Source organism: Pelodiscus sinensis, chromosome 3 (assembly GCF_052426305.1).
Source record: "Pelodiscus sinensis isolate ZL-2025 chromosome 3, ASM5242630v1, whole genome shotgun sequence".
NCBI classification, from domain to species: domain Eukaryota; kingdom Metazoa; phylum Chordata; order Testudines; family Trionychidae; genus Pelodiscus; species Pelodiscus sinensis.
In genome coordinates, this window is record NC_143054.1 from 29,841,260 (window position 1) to 29,861,558 (window position 20,299).

Sequence of the window (20,299 nt, forward strand, 5' to 3'; positions counted from 1 at the left end):
AAACTCAAATCACCATAAGGGAGAAATTAATTATATTTATCTAAAATCGTGGCCCTTGATGTTGCCACCAGTTTGGAAAGTTATAGGAAGATATAACGTGAAAACCTCACTGACTATTGCCATCTCAGTTCCTTCATGCATCTTTATCTTTTGAGCATATAGCTCAAACAAAGCCATTACTATAGTATATTTTTCCACTCCATTTAAAGATAAGTTTTGTGGATAGCTATTGGCTCCATGCTGTCCCCTTCTCAACTCACTCTTGGAATAACTCAGAAATTCAGTTCAGCTCAGGGGGGAAAATGAGTGAGGATTTGCAGAAACCTTGTTTTGAGCCCTATGGGATCCTAACAAAGGAATTCTCCTACTGCTGATCTCTTAGCTTTTGTCTACATTTCAAAATAACAAGTGGAGCCGCCACACTACCAAGCCCGTTATTTTGAAATAAGAGGCTGGGTATTTTTAAATAACTCCTACTTTCTATGAGGAATAACACAGTCATTTCAAAATAGTGGTAGTGTGGATGCACCATTGCTGCTATTTCGAAATAACTACTCCCCAGAGTCATTCAAAGTAATTACACCATTGTGCTTCCTGGGGCTCTAAGTCAAGGCAGCGCATCCACATTAAGGGAGCCTGCCTTGGACTAATTTTGAGGCTTCCCTGTAGTGTGGACATGCTATTTCAAAATAATTATTTCAGGAGTTATTATTCCAAAATAAGTTATTTCAAAATAATCTGCTAGTGTAGACATGCCCTTAGGGCCCTCTTTTCAGCAGTGGCAGTATGGTCAGCATCACTCAGCACTGGTGTAAAGGGATAACCACCAGTTACCCGGTTATCCTTTACGGGTTTGCTTACTGAGCTAAACAGTTAACATTTTAAATAGAATTTTACTGTGGGGTTCCCTCTGTTGGGGCTCTCAAAACAGTACTGCAACTGCATTAATTTATCTGTGCTTTTTACATTGACAGTGCAGACAGGGAAACACCTCTGTGCCTAGCCAGGATACTCTGTTCCTCACACTTTGCACAGGTCATATAAAGGCAGAGATGACTACTCCAGATGGGGAAGTTGACATCTCACATGAATACTTTATCCTTCTGCTCCATATTCCCCGGGGCTTTTGTTCATTGTTTTGTTCCATGCTCTACAGAAAACAGAAGCATGATGGGAAGAATTAGATGTGCGCTAAAAGAAATAACCATTTCACCAGGGAACAAAGGGTAAAATTTAACATTACAGTTGTTGTGATTAGTGATGTAAAATCCTGTTTAATCAGTTAACCACTTAAATGTTGCTTAACTAGTTAACTGCTTATAACGGAGGGGAGGGAGGCACTCCCACCCACGGCACATTGACCTGTCCAGGCTGGGCCTGCCGTGGACTGGGGCTGCTCTAGCAGGGCTGGAGAGCGGGGGCTGCTCTATTGGGCTAGAGCACAGTCTGTCTACAGTGGGCCACTCTGGGGTGGAGCAGCCCTCTGCCCACTGGCAGCAGGGGCTATTCTAGCCCCCGCTGGTTAATCATAACTGGTAAGCATTACATAGTAAGGGTGATGTTTACAGATTGACCAGTTAACCATGCACATACCTATTTATGACAGTGAAAAAAAAGAGCTTTAGACTCATGCCTGGCTGGGTCAAAACAAGCACAGTAATCAATATCACCCGCACGGCAACACCCTCCCCAAACAGCAGAAATCAATACTCAGCCGCAGCAAAACCTTTCCCTCAGCAGCACAAATCAAACTGTACAAACAGCACCCACCAGCAATATTCAAGCTGTACCAGCACTCTCCTCTATGCCAACCTCCCCCACAGCATTTTCAAACTCCTGAGACCTATCATCCCAGCAACAGGAAACAGCATGCATCAGTATCACCACTAAGCTCCTGGCACCAGTTTCCTATAGCAGCCCCTTTTCCTAGAAGCACCCATTTTTTCTAATAATGAAGAATCTATTCATGTAAAAACTGCATTGTAGTCTTCATCGCCAGTAGATCTGATACAGGATTGAGCTGCACAGTGGGTTTGATGTAACCATTTATCACTACAACATTACTGATTTGGTAATAGATGACATCTAAGCCATCCCTGTCCTTTGCCTTCGAGTGCTACACATGTATAGTTTTTTAAATTTAACCCTTTCAATGTGTAGCATCTAGAAAAGCATGTATCTCAAACTCCAGTACCTGAATTATGAATTAAAAATGCAATGTATAATGAAACAGAACTAGAAGCTTATCCTAACCAAAAAAATCCATAATAAACAGTACCTCATTTTGCCCACAAATGCAAGCATAAAAAGAGTAGATCTTGCACATAGCTGAACATCAATAGATTTGTGGTACTCAGGTGGGTTACAAAGTTGTCTCCAAACAGACAATGCTCTGCTGACAGTTCCCTCACATTTATACTGACCAGACCCTTTAAGCTGTCACAATATTTGATGGGGGGGGGGGAAAAGGTCACTCAAACAGCTAGATCCTAAGGCTTCATAGGACAACATTAACACCTTAAATTCAAGAGGAAACTGATAAGACAACCAGTGAAGAATTTGATGCATTGATACTCTCAATAAGGTGCCCTGCTGCGTTCAGTAAAAGTAGTTGGCAACCTGGGCAACAGTAACCCTGAGATGGTAAGTTCAGGATCCTGGCAAAAGTAAAAAAAGGAAACCAGCAAAATACAGATCCTGGACTTGAGACAAGCAGATCGACTCCCAAAGGGAACTGATGGGAGGAGCCCCTGGAAGAATAACATGAGGGGGAAAGGAGTCTAGGAGATCTAGCTGTATTTTAAAGAAGCCAAATTAAGGGTGCAGAAGGAATAGCAAATATGGCAGGCGACCAACATGGCTTAACCGAGAAATTTTAGATGAGCTTAGACACAAAGAGGAAGCTTACAAGAAGTGGAAACCTGGACAGATGACTAAGGAGGAATATAAAAACATTGCTCAAGCATGCCAGGGTGTAATGAGGAAGGCCAAAGCATAAGTAGAGTTGCAGCTAGCAAAGGATATAAAGGATAGCAAGAAGGGTTTCTACACATATGTTAACAACAAGAAGGTCAGAGAAAGTGTGGGACCCTTACTGAATGGGGATGGCAACTTAGTGACAGGTGATACAGAAAAAGCTGAAGTACTAAGTGCTTTTTTGCCTTGGTAATCACAGACAAAGTCAAGTCCCAGATTGCTGCACTGGGCAACAGAGCATGGAAAGGAGATGAGTAGCCTTCAGTAGCGAAAGATCAGATTAAGAAAAGCTGGAAATGGACAAGTCCATGGGGCCAGATTCAATGCATTCAAGAGCACTGAGTTGGTTGATGTAATTGCAAGAGCCATTAACCAGCATATTTAAAAACGAATGGTGATCAGGGTATGTCCCAGACTTTTGGAAAAGGGCAAATGTAGTGCTCATTTTTAAACAAGGGAAGGAGAATCCAGGAAACTATAGACTGGTCAGCATCACCTCAGCCCCACTAAAATCAACAGAAGAACAGCCATAGTGGGTCAGATGAAAGGTCCATCTAGCCCAGTATCGTATCTGTCAACAGTGGCCAATATCAGATGCCCCAGAGGGAGGGAAACACAGGTAATCCTCACATGAACCCTCTCCTGTCACCCATTTATAGACAAACAGGTTAGGGACACCATTCCTATCCATCCTGGCTAATAGCCATTGATTGACCCAATTGCCAAGAATTTATCTAGCTCTTTTTTGAACCCTGTTAAAGTCCTAGCTTTCACCAAATTGTCTAGAAAGGAGTTCCACAGATTGACTGAATAGCTAGTGAAGAAAACTTCCTTTTGTTTGTTTTAAACCTGCTGCCTGTTAATTACATTTGGCGACCCCTTGTTCTTATATTGTGGGAATAAGTAATTTCTTTATCCACTTTTTCCACACCTGTCATGATTTTATAGACCTCTATCATATCCCCCCCCTCAGTTTCCTCTTTTCTAAGCTAAAAAGTCCAAGTCTTTTTAATCTCTCTTCCTATGGGACCTGTTCCAAACCCCTAATCATTTTTGTTGCCCTTTTCTGAACCTTTTCCAATACCAATATATCTTTTTTGAGATGAAGTGACCACATCTGTATGCAGTATTCAAGATGTGAGTGCACCATAGTTTTATATAGAGGCAATAGGATATTGTCTTATTTCTATCCCTTTTTAATTATTCCTAACATTCTATTTGCTTTTTTGACTGCTGTTGCACGCTGAGTGGATGTTTTCAGAGAACTATCCATAATGACTCCAAAATCTCTCTCGAGTAGCTGTAGCTAAATTAGTCCCCATCATATTGTATGTATAGTTGGGATTATTTTTTCCAATGTAAATTACTTTACATTTATCAACATTAAATTTCCTTTACATTTTGTTGCCCAAGCACTTAGTTTGGTGATATCTTTTTACGCTCTTCACAGTCTGCTTTGGTCTTAACTATCTTGAGCAGTTTGGTATCATCTGCACATTTTACCACCTCACTGTTCACTCCGTTCTCTAGATCATTTATAAATAAGTTGATCCCTTCAAATAAGTTATAAATCCCACTAGTTACCTCTCTCCACTTAGAAAATGTATGTGTACTCAGTCAATACAGGGATAGTTGAAATCCCCCACTAATATTGAAGTTTTTTATTTTGATAGCCTCTCTAATCTCTTTGAATTAAGGATGTTAAAATGTGGTTAATTGACTAATTTTCCATTGACTAGTCAATAGGCACTTGTACATTTCAAAGGAAGAATGAGGAACTCCGCATAGAGTCCGGTGCCAGCAGGAAGTCCCGCTGACTCCGGGCTGCATGTGGGTGCCTGCTTTGAAATGCACAAGAGTCCCCAGCAGTCTTGTGCATTTCAAAGCCATGGAGCCTGGGGTCAGCTGGGGACTAAGAGTCCCCCGCTGATCCCGGGCTCCATGCTACACTGAATGCTCCTAGGAGTTCTGAGTGGTACTCCCCTGAAACCTGGGGTCAGCTGGGGACTCCCCAGCTGACCCTAGGCTCCCGACAGCATTTCCCTGGTACCCGGGATCAACTGGGGAGTCCTCAGCAGACGCTGGATTCCACTGTTGCGGGGAGCCCGGCGTCAGCTGGGAGTCCTCAACTGATCCCAGGTTCTGGGGAAGTGCCACATGGAGCTGTGCAGTGGGTTCCCCTTTGAAACTGCCCCCTACACCCATTTTACAAGGGCAGTGGAGCCCAGGGTCAGCTGAGGACTCCCCAGCTGACCCCCAGCTTTGCGCTGCACTTCCCTGGAACCTGAGATCAGCTGGGGATTCCTGCCTGCGCAATGCCTGTGCCCTGAGCACTAGCTCCACACTCCCATTGGCTAAGAACCTGCTGCCAGCAGCTTCTGAGGCACAGCATGGTCTATGGTGTCAGTCGAGGCAGGAAGCCTGCCTTAACACCCCTGGCTGCACAGCTGACGGGAAGCTACTCAAGATAATCCCCTCCTGTCTCGGCCCTAATCCCCCAAAGCCAGAGCCCCCTTCTCCTACACCCAAAAGCTCTCTTCCTCAGTCCCACCCCAGAGGCCACGCTTTAGTCAAATTATGTTGGGTTGCAGGCATCAATAATTTTCTTCAAATGGGTCACAAGGAAAAAAGTTTGAAAACCACTGGACTATATGACCTCCTGAGATCTTCCAACCCTAATTTTCTATTATTCAGTTTTCAGGTTGATTTACGGTGAAATTTAGTCTTGAGAATACAAAGGAATAGATTGCAGTAGCAAGGTTTGCAACCAAAAGAAACAATTATATTCCCCTGCCCTGTTGGTGACCGAAGAGAGTTTTCTTGATCACTGGTCTATCTGACCCATTAAACAACAGCTGGGGATACCACAGACTGCAAACTTTTATTACAGTGGGCTAGCTTAAACCTGCCAATTAAGGGTCAGAAATAACCCTTGCCATATCTTCCGGTTCTTTCAGCATTGTGTCAGTGAGCTTCATACAACTAGCTCTTCTCCATGATTCAGACTCAAGTAGGCACTGAATAGGGTTCATCAGCAGAGGCTCAACTGGGATATGTCTATACTATGGGATAAGGTTGAATTAAGATATGCAACTTCAGCTATGTTAATTGCGTAGCTGAAGTCAAAGTACTTTAATTGAACTTCTGGTGCTGTCCACACTGCAGGAAGGTGAAGGGAGAACACTCTCCCTTTGACTTCTCTTACTTCTTGTGAAAGCAGGGATCACCCAATGAAATTAACAGACAGCAGATTTAAACAAACAGAAGTCCTAACCACACACTAAATCAAGAATCTCAGCCACTAATACCTTCATCTTCATGGTCCCCATGAAATCCTGGATTAATATAGAGAGCTCATCATCCAAGATTGATGTTTAAGTTACTGAGAAATGTCATCCTTGGAGATCCCAAAACCACTGTGGTAAGAAACTATATTAGGTCATGCAGGAACTTTGCAATGCAGCAGGATGATCTGCAAGTCCCAGAACTCTCACAAGTGTGCATTTAAAAAGTCTCAGAAGTGTAGCCATATCAGTCTGTAACTTTAAAAACAACAAGTAGTCCTGTAGCAGAATCATGAGTCTCTAAGGTGCAACAGGACTACTCATTTTTAAAGTATGCATTTAATTCAGCTTTGAGGTACAACTCCTGCATTTCAGATTAGCTATAAAAAACATAACCACAATACTTCTTCCTCCTCTTAGGCTCAAGCAGCCTGTACTCAGTGCCTGTCTAAAATCAACTATGCCAAAACTGGTCCAGCGGGATCATTCAATCAGTATTTAAGAATTGCATGCAAGACTGTTGGGGAGGGGTCACCTTTAATTAAATCATGGCCAGATGACACTTTAATAAACATTTATCTTACATATAACAGCATGTATGATCATAAGATTGGAATATTTGTCCACTGATATTGCCAACCTCTAGATGAAACCAATGGAAAAGACTGAACAATTTCTTGTTTAAACCAGGATTTCTTCCTGCCTTGTCTCCCCTGTCCATTAACACAAGGATCGAAGAATCCTAAACTTTCCAACCAAGCCCTTCATACCAAGCCTTTTTATCCACAATACAGAGCAGTTGTTCTACCTTCTTGGACACCTTCAAGGGACATAGCAGCCAAATCTGGTTGCCAGGAAAAAGATTTCCAGGGCTGGCTGCAAAACTTATTTTCTAGTCATCAGAGAGAAAATAACCCTTCGCTGCTTCTGAGGATCTTGCCTTTACATGAAAAATTACCAAACTTCTTCCAAACACCATCATTAGGTAAAGAAACGAGGACAAATTTATACCATCCCTTTTCCTATCTTTTTTCTCCCTGTCCCCCTTCCTCTCACTTCTACTCCAGACTAACCGCTCCAAAAAGACATAACTCCTTCCATCATAAATGTCTAACTCTTGGCAAAGGAGAAGTTCTTGTCTGCATCATCAACTGCATATTTTTACTGCTGAGGAATCAAAGATTGGTGACATGGCCTGAAATCAAGGAAAACTCAATCCACATTTTTTTGTTTTGTCATATGACTCTTTCACTTCCATCGAAGGAAAAAGGCAAACTTATCCACTCAAGTCTACACCCTTCTACAAATACCCCCTCATCAACTATTCCCAAATACACAAAAGAGGAAAAAAAGCCTTAAAAAAGTGCTCAGTCATTTCTCAAGATATGCTGACCATCATGAAAACCCAGGATAGACACAGACTATTATTGAAGGGGAGGAGAAAAATAATTTTGAATGTTAACTCCTTTTCATTCCCTCATAGCTCCCACCCATTTACCAATCAGCAACACACAATCATTTTCCACACCTCCCAATATCCATCTATTATTTCCCCAAGCACACCCCAACCAAACTAGTCCAGCATCACCCACCTATTCCCCATAAATTTTCCTGTAGTAATACCATCCACCACCCTATCCATCCCAGAATCCACTAATCCTTACAACCCACCTTCAACAGCTCACTGGTCTTTCATTATCTACTGCCATAGCCACATCCTTCTGAACCCCAGTAGCTACTTTCACAGCACCCTAAACTTCAGTGGCACTTAACTAACCTTCATACTCACCTTTCAGTAATATATCTCACAGCACGTCCCACCACCTCTATCCCCCCTCCTGCCGCCCCCACCCCTCCATCAGAGTAAGGATGTTAAGGGCTACTCGATTAGTCGCTCTTCCCCCTTGCTGCCTCTATCAGATAGAGGCAGGCAGCAAAGAGGGGGGGGAAAGGGGAGGGGTGGGGCAGCGCCGCATGGAGCCCGCACCGACCCCATCAATCCCCATTGATCCCTCAGCGTCCATTCTGCACCTCCCCTCTAGCAGTGCACGCTCCCTCCCTACAACGCCCGCCCTCCATCGCCCCGCGCTGCCACCCGCTCTCCGAACCCGGAGTCCCCCTCTGCCCCGCCCAGCCGCAGCAGCACGAGCCGCCCAGCCGCACCTCCGCACTGTCTCGTGCCGCGCCCAGACTAAGCTTCCAGTGCTAGGGCAGGGCGTGGAAGGGAGGGGGGGGGGGTTGTAGCAGTATAACCATAGTTACAGTGACGTTAGCTCACCCTGGATCTAATTGGAGGAAACCCCGTGGCCCCAGCCGCAGCCCACGGACCAACCGAGCTTGCGCCCTGATTGTGCCCACCCCCGCGACGGCGCGCTACGTCTGGATTGGCTAATCGCACGCGAAGGGCGGGTCCCGGCTAGGAGCAGGCGTTCGGATTGGCCGTAGGAGCGCGGGTCTAGCAGCGGGTAGGGTTGCCTGTGCCAACGCCCTTTAGCGCTGGCTCTCGCCTGAGATAGGAGCGGCTCTTTCTCCTCGCCCCAGCCCCGAGCGGAGCGCACCCGATCCAGCAGCGTGAGCCGGCCCGGCCTTGCGGAACGGACCCAGGTGAGCGGGACCGAGATCGGCCACGGGAATGAGAAAGGTCGCCGCGTCCTCCATTTTGTGAGCGCGGCGCGGAGTCTCCGGCGGCGCCGGGAAGCGGGAGATGCCGCCAGCGCCGCCGCCATTTCGCACCCGGGGGCGCCCCGGGACGCAGCGCTTTCCCCTGCGCCCGGGCTCCTCCCGCCTGCCTGGGCACGGGCCACGCCCTGCCCTGCAGAGAGCTGCCGAGCGCCGTTCTCCCCGGCAGAACGGCCGGGCCCGGCCTAAGGCGTGGAGCTGCTTCTCCCCCGCCCGCTCCGGGCTCAGCCTGCAGACCCCACCCACCCGGGCTGAGCGAGTCCTGCCCGCCGCACCACCCAAGGGGATGGGACTCCGGCGTCCCCGCCCTCCCCCGAGGGATCGAGACTCGCCGCCCTGCCCGGGAGGTTCGGGCAGCGGTTTCCCAGTGCTGCCTCTTCCCCGGCCTTGCGCTGGGGACGCGGATCCCTGTGAGCGCCCGGCCTGCTCCCGCGCCGCCTCCTTCGCCAAGGGACAAAGATTCCCCTATTGTGTCTCCTTATCTCGGGGCACCCCCCCCCATCTCTGCCAGCAGCGGGGGCCCCGCTTGCCCCGCGGGAGCATGCACTGCCATGCCGTCCTCGGATCCTCTTGTTCCGGGGCCATTGTGTCCCCAGACGCGCGCTAGATACCTGTCTTCTCCTTCCCGTGTCCTCTGGGGCAGTCTCATCCTGTTCGTCCTCCTGTCTCTGCCCTTCGGTCGGTGGTTATTCTACTAGCCCCATTCCCCACGGTACCCATGTTTAAGGCAAATCTCTCTGAAACAAGGCATAGAGGGAAGCGTTTAGGCAGGGCTCCTGGAGATAGCCCCTTTAGGTTAATGGCTTCCAGCCGTCTATTTCTTCTCCTCCCCCTCTAATTTTTTTTAGTATTCCCGGGCTGCAAGCCTGGCTAGTGCACACAGGAGTGAGAGGGAGGAAAGTGGAGGTGGAAACAAAAGCCACTCTGAAGAGACTGGAGTGCCTTTTCCCACCATCTGCTCTGTAGATTGTGCTCCAGTGGGGAGGGATTGAGTTATCTTTTCCCCTGTCATGGTTTCTGGGTTATTAACCTTCTGTAGAGACCCTGGAGCACTTGTCCTGTGACCAGTTCCCTGTGAAATGGGCTGGCTATATAAGCCTAAGGTTCTTCATTCCAAGATAGCTTTTGAGGTGGTGTAGTGGTGGAGATCCTTTATGGTCTGATTCTTGATTAATAGAATGATGATTGGCTTGATGTCTTCTGAGTCTTGGAGAAGGACAGAGTGTGGTGTCCTGTAGTTTTTGGCTCCCAGAGAGATGGCTAATCTGTTTCCCCTCTGGCAGGTTTTGAGGTGCCTTCTCCTTTTGACAGTGTGACAGCATCAGCTTCTCCTTCTGCCTTGCTGCCTTTTCCCCACTGCCAGCCACCATGGAGAAGACCGAGATGATCCAGAAAGCCAAGCTGGCTGAACAGGCCGAACGCTATGATGATATGGCTACCTGCATGAAGGCAGTAACCGAACAGGGTGCAGAGTTATCCAATGAGGAACGCAATCTGCTCTCGGTAGCCTACAAGAACGTAGTGGGGGGACGGCGCTCTGCCTGGAGGGTCATCTCTAGCATTGAGCAGAAAACAGACACCAATGACAAGAAGATGCAGCTTGTCAAGGACTATCGGGAGAAGGTAGAGTCTGAGCTCCGATCCATCTGCACCACTGTGCTGGTGAGTGGGGGATCTGGGGATACATCTTGCAGTCCTTTGGAAGTGACATATAAAGCATCTGTTCTTAGCTCTGTTGAGATACATAGGTTTGGGTGTGGGAGATCTGTGTGCAACACTCTGCTGGGGTGTGGGATAAGCCATTGCACCACTCTACTGAGGGAAGCAGGGATAGTTAGTTGTAATGAAGTGTGGGAAAGGAGGATGCAGTGAGAGGGAAGATCAATATGGATCACTCCTGTAATTATGGGGGCTACGGAAGGATTTGAGCTCGAGATTGTGTGCACCATTGTGTAAGTACAGCAGATAGTTGAGCATAACAGGGTTGGAAGGAAAAACAAGGATGCTTCTTCCTTTTGTGGTTCCTGGTTAATAACGCTTTTGTAACCATCCAGGTTAACCAGTGTAATATCTGAATGACCGGCTTTGGAGTGCTCATTTGGGTGGTGGTCACAAAATTCTGTTACCTTAGGTCAAGAGGAGATTTGTATAACATGAATAATTTCATAAGAGGTCTTGAAGTAAAAATATACTGTATAAAATATAAAACCTTAAGAGTCAAGTATTAAATCTGTAGAAAAGCAGGCATTCGGCACTTGCAAATATACTTCTCAGACTGCCTATTACAATAGAGATGCAATGGTTGTAGAATAATGCAAAACTACCAATGATTTAAGCTTGAAAGAAGTACTGCAGATGAATATATAATAGTACAGCAATGTTTGTATTTTTTTTACTGTACCCTAGTCATCTAGATGATCATAATAGTACAAATATGCTGCAATACAGTGGGTGCCGAATCTGTGTCAGCCGTGAAGAATATGCAGCACCCTATTCCAGAGGATCAATTAAAGTTCTGGCTGCAGAAAGTTAGATGTGCAATACAGCTGGAAGCAATAAATAATCTTGAATTACTTTATCACCAGTATAATGATAAAACAGCATTTCAGGTGGTATCTTAGGAAGAGGTGATAGCAAGTTCATAAAATAAATGTGTTTCAGATTTATCCAGGTGATCAGGAGACTAGTTGTCTTTTTCAGTAGTTATTGAGAAGCAAATTCAAGCCAAGAATTCTAACTCATTTGACAAGGGGGGGGGGACATCTTTCTGGGTTGTGTGGAGATACACATTCCAATATATGCTGCCACCTAGTTTTTTGAATTAAAAATATGAGTTAACAATTGTAAGCCGTCTTGCAAAGTTGTATATGAAACAACCTGGTAAATGGGTCAAACCAATTATTTTTCCTTAACACTCTTAGAGGATATTTCATTTCTTTAAAAACCTGTTAATGTTTCAGACATGGTTAAAATTTTGGTAACTTTTTTTTAATAGCATGACTCATAAACCACAGGTTTAGAGTAATTCTCATTTCCTGTGACAAAATTCTAATTAGATTTAGTGATGTGCTGCCAATATTTTACCATGGAGCTCCCTCACACCATCTCTCCTTTTCTGTGATGAAGTCTAGCCACCAGCATGTTGAGATTCATATGCACAACCAACCCTCCAGACTTTGAGGCTTTACCCCTTTACTTCCTGTCAAATGGCATTCTCAAGAGGTTTTGTGATAAGTGGCCTAATGGCTCTGGAACTGAATGAGATGTGAACAGTGAGCCAGCTCTTTTGGGGTCTTGTCTATACTGAAGTTACATAGTTAAGGTAATTGGCGCTTAGTAACAGATGTAGCAGTGCTAATGCAAATGTGTAGTGTTCACAAAGAGTATTTGAGTATCTGTTTGACTGGACCTGCTCCCTCTGCTCTCATCTGGGGTCTGATTGGCAACTGCCTGGTTTAATTTGCCCCTAAAATCTGCAGGAAGTAGTGAAGACAGAACATACAAAGTCACATGCTTTTCCTGTTCCCTGTCATCAGCAAAGACACTGATGCACAACTTCCTGTGGGGGGTGGGGGGGGAGGTTCATTATGAGTTTTCACTGCTAGTTATGATACTGCTGCTTTTCCTCCCAGTACCATCTGCAGTTCTACCCCACTTCTTCTTGGTTACCTTCTTCATTCTGCTACTTTGTTCCATGAGTCAGCAACTGAAAGATTGAAACTGCCACTATAAAGAATAAACTTCCCAGCGTTTTCAATAAGAAGTAAAAGAGACTATTCTGTTTAGTATCAGAGGGGTAGCCTTGTTAGTCTGGATCTGCAAAAGCGACAAGGAGTCCTGTAGCACCTTATAGGCTAACAGATGTATTGGAGCATAAGCTTTCGTTGGCAAAGACCCACTTTGTCTTCACGTGCATCTGACAGAGTGGGTCTTTGCCCATGAAATCTTATGCTCCAATACATCTGTTAGTCTATAAGATGCTACAGGACTCCTTGTCACTTACTCTGTTTAGCCTTCTTCAGCACATGATAACTTTTAAATCAAATTTCAGAATAACTTTGAAATAAATTGGTTTCCAGGAATATTAAGTTCCTACTCTGGTAAGGTATCTGAAAGATTATCACTTAAGTACAAAACTTCTCTATTGTATGATAAATGTAAGAACGGCTTGCAAATAATATGGAAGGGTTCCTTGTCAGTCACTAAACTCTGATCTAAAAAGGGTAGATATGTTGGGTGCAGTAGGTGGCTGTTTTTACTTGGTTATGTAACTAACAAGTAAGCTTTATCACTGTCAATGCAGCATAAACATTTCTAAAAGTTGTGCTGTTTTAGAAATCTGCATTTATAAAGAGTTTTAGCAGTATTTTGCATGATACAGTAGAATCTCTGATGTTTGTAACCCTGAATTACTCTGACCAGTCAACCATGCACATCATTTGGAACTGGAAGTATGCAATTAGGCAGCAGCAATGACCAAAACAAACAAACAAACAAGCAAGCAAATAAACAAAAATACACTTCTATGTTAATCATAGACTTTAAAAAAAAGTTTAAAAAAGTGAAAGTAATAAAATTTTCTCAATTTTTTTTCATTTAAATTAAGATGGTTAAAAGCGGCATTTTTCTTCTGCGTAGTAAAGTTTCAAAGCTGTATTAAGTCAGTGTTCATGTGCAAACTTCTGAAAGAACAATAATGTTCTGTTCAGTTACAAACAAGGTGCTCATTCCCATTCTATTCCTAAAATGCTCATAACTGTGAGGTTCTACTGTATTTAGTTAACTAAAATGTTGTAACACTGAGTCTGAAATTCCTTTTTCTCCCCTAATGGAGTGCTCCAGCTCTCCTCTTTTGATTAAAGTTTTTGAAAACCCACCTCTTATCTCCACTGCAATACTTTTGTTGAAGGTGTTTTGTAATTATTAATTTCATTTTAAATGTACTTGATCTCTTGCATGCTATTCACATACAACTCATGTCAGTGGGCACTAAGCTGTCGCAACTGAATAATAAGACATTCTAATTGTCCTAAAAGCAGAAGATAGAACTAAAAACACGATAATCTTGATGAAGTTTCATAGGTAACAGGGATTTAATCCTTCAGGCAAGAGAACAATGACTGAAACATAAGTTTGGCACAGTTACCATATGGCTTTGGCAGAAAACTTGCAATGTGAATGTCATTTGTTCACCACACCTTGAGAGAACTTCCAGCAAAGCTGGTTGAATTACTTGATTGCTCTGTTGGGTAGTGTTGAATGACTAAAACTGGAATTTTCAGAAGTGATTTGGGAGCACAAGTCAATGGAGTGCTTTTGAAGATTTCCTCAGACTCAGTGGCCATGAGTTTGATTTCTGTGTAACTGATTCTAAAATTCTCTATTTGTTTTAAAGGTAAAGTTAACAAATCCACAACTTCTACTTTCATGAATATATTTAAATGTAGTATTAAACTTGCACATGCTAGAGCTTTGACCATGCCATGAACACAGTTGCATGCAAAATCATCCAGTGCATCTACAATGGCTGCAGTTTTTCAGGTTTCTAAAAATATTACACTGTGGAAAGTTGTGCTTCTTTTGAGAAGTAATTGAAGTGTGGTGTAGCACAGTGTTTAAAAAAACAAACTGTACAGTGGTGGCTGAGAACCTAGGGTACGTCTACACTAGCTCGTTAGTTCAAGCTAGGTAGGGTAATGAGGGCAAGCGGAGTTGCAAATGAAGCCTGGGATTTAAATATCCCGGGCTTCATTTTCATGTTCCCGGGCGCCGCCATTTTTAAATCCCCCTTAGTCGGAACTCCGTGCCCGTGGCTACACGCGACACGGAGTAGGTAGTTCGAATTAAAGATCCTAATTCGAACTGCCGTTACTCCTCATGGAATGAAGAGTAATGGCAGTTCAAATTAGGATCTTTAATTCGAACTACCTACTCCGTGTCACGTGTAGCCGCGGGCCCGGAGTTCGGACTAAGGGGGATTTAAAAATGGTGGCGCCCGAGAACATGAAAATAAAGCCTGGGATATTTAAATCCCAGGCTTCATTTGCAACTCCACTTGCCCTCATTACCATACCTAGCTTGAACTAAAGAGCTAGTGTAGACATACCCATACTGATTACTGCTTGTGTCCTACTGAAAGCAATATTGATTCTTAGCTATTATGCCTTTTTGTGTGAAAAGAAGAAGGGAATGGATATTTTTCACAATATAGTAGGTTCCCCACCCTGGACTAAGGCCTGGGTACTGGATGCAGCCCCAGCTTGCCTGGGTCCAGCCCCTGAGGTTCAGAGCCCCCCACCCCAGCATTGGAGTGCTGTCGCTGGCACTCCAGGTCTCTGCCCCACCCCTCCCACTGTCCTGCCATGGTTATGGAATGCACAAAATCTACTAGCCTGGGCCTCTCTAGGCTCTGGTGTGTGAGGGGAATGTGGGGAGTGTCCTCATCAGGGTCCACATTAGTGAGGTTTGTTTTTGTTTGTTTGTTTGCTTTGCCAGCTTCAATATCCTTAGTACTTCACCCTTCAAGGGACATATCAAAATGATAATACTTCTCTCAGGTTCACTGTTGTGTGTTAACTTGTGTATATTCTGTATTAGGTAGCACTTGTCCTTAGTTTGTTTGGGCCTCTTCATATAACAAGGAAAAGATTTTTAAATTACAAATAAATTGATATAATAACGTGGAGACTACTGAAACTATCTTTACATTTAAAAATGTCTAACTTTTGAATTGCTCATGTTCCTTGTTTCATGCCTTTCTATTAATTTTTTTTAATCTTTCCAACTGTAGCTGCTTTGAGTTAGTTGTGGGGATCAGGTACTTAGGTTTTTTTTTTTTTTATATACTGTTCCCTGACTGTCATTCGTCCTTCCCCTTCAAAGTTTGTGGTGTGAAAGATGACAAGAATTCCTTACCAGACTAACATGGTGACTACCAGTTTTTATAAAATGCATCAGGAGGCGCAATCATTTGATCAGTAAAATGATTAAAGATATTGTTAAACTAAAGGGGCTATTAGAAGAGCCATAAGAATGATGGTAGGATTAGGAGAAAACATGCTTTATGTGATGAAGAAGCTTTTTATATTATCTTAAAGAAAAGATTAAAAGGTGACTTGATCAGAGTTTGTAAGTACCTATATGGGGTGCAAACTTGATAAAGTTCTCTTCAGTCTCGTATGCAAAGTTGTAACATGATCAAAATACATTAGCTGGAAATGAAATAGATAAATAGACCAATTAAAACGGGAAATGAGGCATACATTAAGTGGCTGTGATTTAGTTTTTGAAACCGTTTACTAATGTTGTGATAATCTTTATCACGAGCAGTTTTTAAAATCAGGGTTGGGTGATTTTAAAAAAATACTGTTTTATAAGGGCACACTAGGTCAGATGTCAGCAACCTATACTCCTGAACCAAATATGGCTCTTTTGCAGCTCGAGCTCAGGCACCCTGCTGTGGCACTCCAGCCTTGCAGTCCCCAGCAAGATTGGATGCCAGGGCCATCTTCCTGCAAGGAGGGTGGGGGAAGTCCCAAGTCTCCTCTCCAGATCTGTCTTGCAGGAAAAAAGCCAGAGTGAGAAGTGGCTTTGCATACTGCTGCTTCCCTTTCCCGAGTTGGGGGAACGGCAGTGCCTAGATATGCTGCCTGGAGGCTTTTCCTGCTGCTCCATCGGCTGGAATCCAGCCAATGGGAGCAGCAGGAGGCCATGTCTGGGACTCATGCAGGGCTGAAAGCAAGCAAGGGGCCCCCTTTTCCCTCATTCCCAGACCCATGCACCCTCCCACTCACCCCCTTCACTGAGACCACCCTCATGCCAGACACCCTATCCACCCCCAGCCTGCTCCTCCACCTTCCCTTGTCCCTTACCCTTTCTCCCCCAGCCATGCACTCTACCTCCCATGCAGACCCTGCAGGAGGGGGAGGGGGGCTGGGGACTGGGGCAGCTGCAAGGTTCTGGTGCTCATGGGTAGCCTGCTTAAATGCCAGCTTCTGGTAGCACCATGCTGTCTCTGATACTAATCTCAGTATTGGGGGAGGAGGGAATACATGTATTCAACAGAGTTAACCGATAAGCTCAAGTTTATTGGTTAATCATGTAGTCGACTACACATTGATATCCCTACTTCAGATTGTACATAAGTTTCTTATAGGGTAAATTGATTTAAAGCGGGGGTGGTGAACCTACAGCAGCCTGCAGCTTGCCTGGGTCTGGCTTGTGAGGCTCTGGGCTGGGCCGTCCCTTGCATCAAGGAGCTCGCACTGGCACTCCCTGTAAGGGAGAGGAGCCTCAAACCTTGAGGCAGGCTGGGGTTGGATCCAGCCCATGGGCTTTGCCTGGTGGGAGGGAAGGAATTAGCTCGGTATGCTGCCTATGAGCTTTCCCCCAATAACCCGACTTCTAGGTCTGCAGACTCCTCCCTATGCAAGTTCTGTGGGTTTTGGCTGGACATGGGAGCAGGCAAGCGTTAGCATATAGATAAAGGACATACGGGGGCTGCTCCATGCCCAATCTGACATGCCCTGGAAAGGGTGCACCAGCCTGGCTGCAAGGTGCCACCCTCCCCCCATTTAATTGGTTAACTGGTTAAACAAAGTTTAACCAGTTAACTAATTAAAGAAGAATTTTCTTCTCTTGTTTTACTTCCATCAAAGAGATGGAAATGAAAAAAGGTAACACTATGCAACAGAGTTTCCTGAACTGGGTTATGATCCTCTAGAAAGGGTAAGTGGGAGTTAAGAAGGGAGAGTTCAGGAGCAGGAAATATCATTAGCTATTAACACTATTTTAATATGTTTATTAAGAAACCCACAGCTGTCACATACATAGGACAGTTTGGGGCTCAGGACCGCCTGGAGGATTGCCTGGAGGGCCTGGCATGGGATGGCAGCAGGGCTCAGGGTCCTCTGCACTCCTGGGGAAGCAGGGTGGGGTGGGCTAGGATGGAATAGTGCAGGCTGCCATGTCACTCTGGTTCCTGCCACCCAGCACCAGGCCCTGTGGTAATTAGGATTGTCAGCATGTAGATGGCTACATGATTAACTGATAAGCCTAGGCTTACTGAGTAATCCTGTCAACTACATGCATTTACTCATACTCTCTCTCTCGCTCTCTCTCCTTCCTCTGTATCAGAGGCAGCAAGACGGGGAGGTGTGAGCCAGTACCTGTAGGAAGCTGACATTTAAGGCAGCTCCCCATAAGCACCAGATTCACCTGCTCCCTCACCCCACCCCTGCTCTGCTGCCTCCATTGGAAGCAGCATGGAGGGGCAGGGGAAGCTGTTCTGTGGCAGCAATCCCAGTCGGTAGGGGGTCTAAGCTCCCCACGGACGGAGGCTCCTCAGGAGCCCCTTGGACAGGGGCTGCTGCTGCCCCTGTATCAGAGGCAGCAGTGGGGAGTGGCAGGGGGCTCTCTAGGAGTGGGACCAGAGGGCAGTGGCCTGCCCCCAGGGACTATCGAATAGCTATGTAACTGTTAAAATTGTATTCAGTTATGTAACTATTCAGTTGCACACTATCTAACTTCTCTAGTGGTCATCTCCCAATTCACATTGCTCAAGGGAAGGGGGCTTCTGAAAAGGAAGGATGGGGCGGAGCAGGGTCTGTGGTGGTGGTGTATTTCCCCATTCCTCCCCTTAGCTTTCTTTGGGGCCAGCCCTAACCTGCTGCCTGGTGTTAGCATGTCTCCACTGCAATTAAACTTCATAAGCTAAAATGGTGTCTTATTTGGCCTTTCCTAATGAGGAAAAAAAATATTATTTCTTCAGGAGTTTCACTTGAACTACCACTTCTGCAAACATCAGCAAGACCTGTTGTAAGATTCTTGTGAACATAAAGAAACTTACTTAATCCTGGAGATTTTAATATTGAAATGTCAGAGGGGAGTCCAGTAAAGTGAATTGCATGGTAACTCTTGATAATGATGTAAATATAAGTAAGTGTTTCAGATACTTTGCAGACTGAAGTTACAACAAGATTATACATTTTGTAGAAAATACCAAAAGTTTAAACATTTTGATTAACCAGTTAACTGATTAACCACCATGTTAATCCCTATTTTAAACTGGTGCAAACCCTTGTGTAGCCACTTATTTTTTGCTTGAGTAGCTTAATGTGGCTTAATTAGATTGGGAATTGGCATACATTGAGAGCTTCACATATTTTATACTAGTTTACCTAATTGACTTTAAAGATCTATAGTTAAATTCGTGCAACTTCAATGTAGATTAATACTTCTGACACACTTTCAGGCAGGCAGCTATATCAGTTATTTGGGTAAAGACTTCAGCAATTCCTTCAACTGTTGGGGGTTAGAAACAGAATTTTGGAATGAGACCATAGTTAGACTTTTATGTCCTTGCAAGACCCCATGAGAGTAGGCACCAGATTCCTGCCTATGGTTTAAACATGCTTTGGGATCATATCACAAAACATATTGAATTGAAGGAGTTGAAAATGTTTTAAATGGCCAACATCTGAAGCAGTGTTCCCTCTAAGATTTTTTTCATTCTTGGGCAGGTTGAATTTTTTTCTTTTGGGAGGTTTGACATTTCTTATGTACTACACCAATATTGAGGTGGTGCGTGGATGTGCAACCACCAGTACAAACAATAGAAATAAATATATATTTTCAGTAGTCCATAGGTGTGAAAGAAAATATATTAAAATAGCTAAAATTAATAAGGAGCAGTGCTTATGATTCTTTTTATTTTATTTCATATTAAATAAAATTAACATTACCCTTGGCTGAAAAAAGGGTTCTGCCCACGAAAGCTCATGATTTTTATATATATATGCGCGCACACACGGCTCGACAAATCATGTAATCTAATCACCTGTGGTGAGTAGATTACAAGCTGGCACAGCCGGCACCATGCGATCTGCGCATGCGCAGCTTGCAGAACCACGTGGCTGGCGAGTGGGGCTTGCTGCCTCTTGGAGAGCCTTGTATATGTATATATGTATATAATATACAGGGCTCGACAATCTGCGGTGAGATCTACTTGCCAGCCCTGCAGCGCCGGTGAACAGAGCGACCAGCAGTGGTTTGTCGAGCCGTGTGTGTGTGTGCGCGCGCGCGCGTATTGTAGTCTCTAAGGTGCTACAGGACCATTGGGTGTGTGTTGTTTTTTTTGTTAAAGCTTTTTCTAGTTACAGACTAACATGGCTACCCCTCTGAGACCTTGGAGTATCATTGTTCTTTCTAATAGACAGATGCATATTTCAAAGATCTTGCAAATAAGGTTTCATCCTACAAAATAGCTAGCATCACACTTAGTAGTTGCTACTTCTGACTCAAGATCCAGACCTCTGCCAGATAGCAAAGATCTGGCCTTAATGCAGTACAGTTTACCATGT

The 20,299-nt window shown here is 44.6% G+C and overlaps 1 protein-coding gene across 2 annotated transcripts in view; it reads left to right on the forward strand.

The window, feature by feature from the left end:
• Window positions 1-8,705: 8,705 nt before the first annotated feature.
• Window positions 8,706-20,299, forward strand: part of YWHAQ (tyrosine 3-monooxygenase/tryptophan 5-monooxygenase activation protein theta) — a 36,905-nt gene continuing 25,311 nt past the window's right edge. Inside the window, exons 1-2 of one of the 2 annotated variants that reach the window (XM_006123610.5) lie at window positions 8,706-8,864; window positions 10,223-10,601. In XM_006123610.5, the coding sequence (XP_006123672.1) occupies window positions 10,308-10,601 (294 nt within the window). In that variant the 5' untranslated portion in view covers window positions 8,706-8,864; window positions 10,223-10,307. The remainder of the gene's footprint in view (window positions 8,865-10,222; window positions 10,602-20,299) is intronic. The other variant, XM_006123611.5, reaches the window with a different exon arrangement.